Raw genomic sequence first — 2,946 nt, forward strand, 5'->3', positions numbered from 1 at the left:
TTTGAGCTAAAATAAATATTGCCTCCACGGTGAATTTTTAAAGAAAGTAATTTAATTCATGACATCATAGCAGCATAACGATGACAATATTGACTCTTCACTTTTTTCTATTTAAAACCCTGTATGTTCTTGTGGTTTCATCATTCAAGAAAAATGGGTTGTCTAATGTGGGCTTATCAAATTCTATGCATTCAGTTGTTATTTTTGTGTTCTCAAAGTTCTGCAACACTCTACTCTTATGACCAGAGTTATGCATTGCTCCAATTTAAACAACACTTTTCCTTCATCAATACTTCTTCCTTTGGTTGTGATTATTTTCAACCCTCTTATCCAAAAATGATGTCTTGGAAAGAGGATAAGGATTGCTGCTTATGGGATGGTGTCACATGTGATTCTTTAACAGGCCATGTGATTGATCTCGACCTTAGTTGTGCCTGGCTTCATGGAAGTTTTCCTTCAAACACTAGTCTTTTCCTTCTTAATCATTTGCAAAGGCTAAACTTAGCTTTTAATGATTTCAATCTTTCTTATATTTCTTCTGATTTGAATCATTTGTCTAGTTTGACACATCTTAATCTGTCATGCTCAAACTTTTTTGGTGAAATTCCTTCTGAAATCACCCACTTGTCTAAATTGATTGTGCTTGATCTTTCTAGAAATTACTTTGATGGCCTTTCAATTGAAACAAATACTTTAAAGGGGTTAGTTCAAAATTTGACCAAATTAGCAGAACTTCATCTTAATGATGTAAACATGTCTACCGTTGTACCAAGTTCCTTCATGAATTTATCTTCTTTTTTATCTTTTTTAAGTCTCTCTTTTTGTGAATTGCGAGGAAACTTTCCAAATAGCATCTTTCACCTACCAAGTTTAAAAACCGTCGATTTATCATATAATCATGATTTGGCAGTTGTTTTCCCAAAGGCTAACTGGAGTAGCCCCCTCCAATTTTTGGATGTGTCTTTCACAGCTTTTTCTGGAGAATTACCAAGTTCTCTTGGAAATCTCAAGTATTTGACACATTTTGCTGCCGAAAATTGCGGTCTTAATGGGTCAGTACCTATTTCACTTGGAAACCTTCCAAATTTAGTTCATATTTCTTTACGTTATAACTCTTTCAATGGGTCTCTGCCATCTTGGTTATTCACTCAACCTTCGTTACGGTATGTAGACTTGAGTATTAACCAACTAACAGGCACTATAAATAAATTTCATAGTAAGTCATTGGAAACTCTCTATTTAGATAATAATCGATTGCACGGATCAATTCCAAGTTCATTATTTGAACTTGTTAATTTAACTAGTCTCTCTCTTTCTTTGGACAATTCAAGTGCCATTGATCTTTACTTGTTTTCAAAGCTTAAGAAACTTAAAGTGATTGACTTTTCTCATGTCAGTTTATCTTTGAGCACCCCATTCAAAGGAAACTCTTCCCTTCCGCAACTCATCTGGTTGAGATTATCTGCTTGTAACTTGAGCGAATTCCCTAAGATTTTAAGGAAATCAGATCAATTGAGTTGGCTTGACCTTTCCGGAAATAGAATCCATGGCCGAATTCCTAAGTGGATGTGGAACATTGGAAAGGAAAGTTTGGAATCATTAAATCTTTCCCACAACTTTCTTACAACCATAGATCACCTTCCATGGAAAAAACTTCAATATCTAAACCTTCATTCCAACTTCATTCAAGCATCATTTCCAATTGCATTGCCTGAGTTAGGAATTCTTTTATTGTCAAACAACAATTTGACAGGAGAGATCCCCCACTTGTGCAATATCAATAGATTACTCTATGTCGATCTTTCAAATAACAACTTGAATGGTACAATTCTTGAATGCATGATAAACTCCAGTAGTCTTTGCATCTTGGATGTACAAAAAAATAGATTGCACGGCAACATTCCCAATGCATTTGCACAGGGCAATTATTTTCAGTTACTTAACTTCAATGGTAATAAACTTGAAGGGCCACTCCCACAAAGTTTGGTTAATTGTACAAGGCTTCAAGTTTTAGATCTTGGAAACAACAACATAAATGGTAGCTTCCCCTATTGGTTGGGAGATCTTCCCAATTTGCAGGTTCTTGTTCTTCGTTTCAACACCTTTTCTAGTTTTGATTGGGGTTCTTTTGAATTTAATCGTAGTTTCCCAATGTTGAGAATCTTAGATCTCTCACACAACAATTTTAATGGTTATTTGCCAACAAGGCTTTTTGAGAATCTAAAAGCTATGATGAATCTTGATGAAGAAAAAAGGATATTGAATTATAAAGACGATTCATATTATCAAATAGAGATGGTAGTTAAAGTTTCCGAATTTCAAGTGGTGAAAATTTTTAGTACTTCTACTACCATTGATTTTTCAAACAATTGCTTTCATGGAGAAATTTCAAGCTCAATTGGAAAACTTCGTTCACTTCAACGACTCAATCTTTCTCATAATAGCCTAACTGGTCAGATTCCATTCTCATTGGGAGACTTGACTGCACTTGAAATCTTAGATCTATCTTCAAACAACCTTGTTGGAGAGATTCCAACTTCTTCATAAGGTCAATTTGGTTAAATTATACATCTTCTTTTCCATTATTGATAATTAATGTTATATGATTATATATTAATGTCATTCCCACTTTAATAATGCAGGTACTTCCATGCGCGTGATCATGTAAGGTGTGAAGATCAATGTCATAAAGGATTGCCAAAGTTCAGGATTCATTGTTTGCAGTTAAATATATATAGCATCCAATAAAGTTGTCCATCAGACACTCTGAACAAATTTCAAATTTTCCTTGCACTAATTTCAATATGTGGTTATGTTTTTACTTCTGGATTTTATTGAAGTATATGAACCTTGTGATGTGAAGAGATGTATTCTGTCTATGATGTGATTTAAAAGAACCGATTCGTTTCCAAAACAATTAATCATTAATCATTAAAAGATTTCAAC

At 33.9% G+C, this 2,946-nt stretch overlaps 1 protein-coding gene across 1 annotated transcript; it reads left to right on the forward strand.

The window, feature by feature from the left end:
• Positions 1-336: 336 nt before the first annotated feature.
• Positions 337-2,547, forward strand: LOC123208517 (receptor-like protein 6). The gene has a single exon (XM_044626051.1). It carries the CDS (start codon positions 337-339, stop codon positions 2,545-2,547), a length of 2,211 nt encoding a protein of 736 aa, XP_044481986.1.
• The last annotated feature ends 399 nt before the right edge of the window (positions 2,548-2,946 follow it).

This window comes from Mangifera indica, chromosome 2 (assembly GCF_011075055.1).
Source record: "Mangifera indica cultivar Alphonso chromosome 2, CATAS_Mindica_2.1, whole genome shotgun sequence".
Classification (NCBI taxonomy): domain Eukaryota; kingdom Viridiplantae; phylum Streptophyta; class Magnoliopsida; order Sapindales; family Anacardiaceae; genus Mangifera; species Mangifera indica.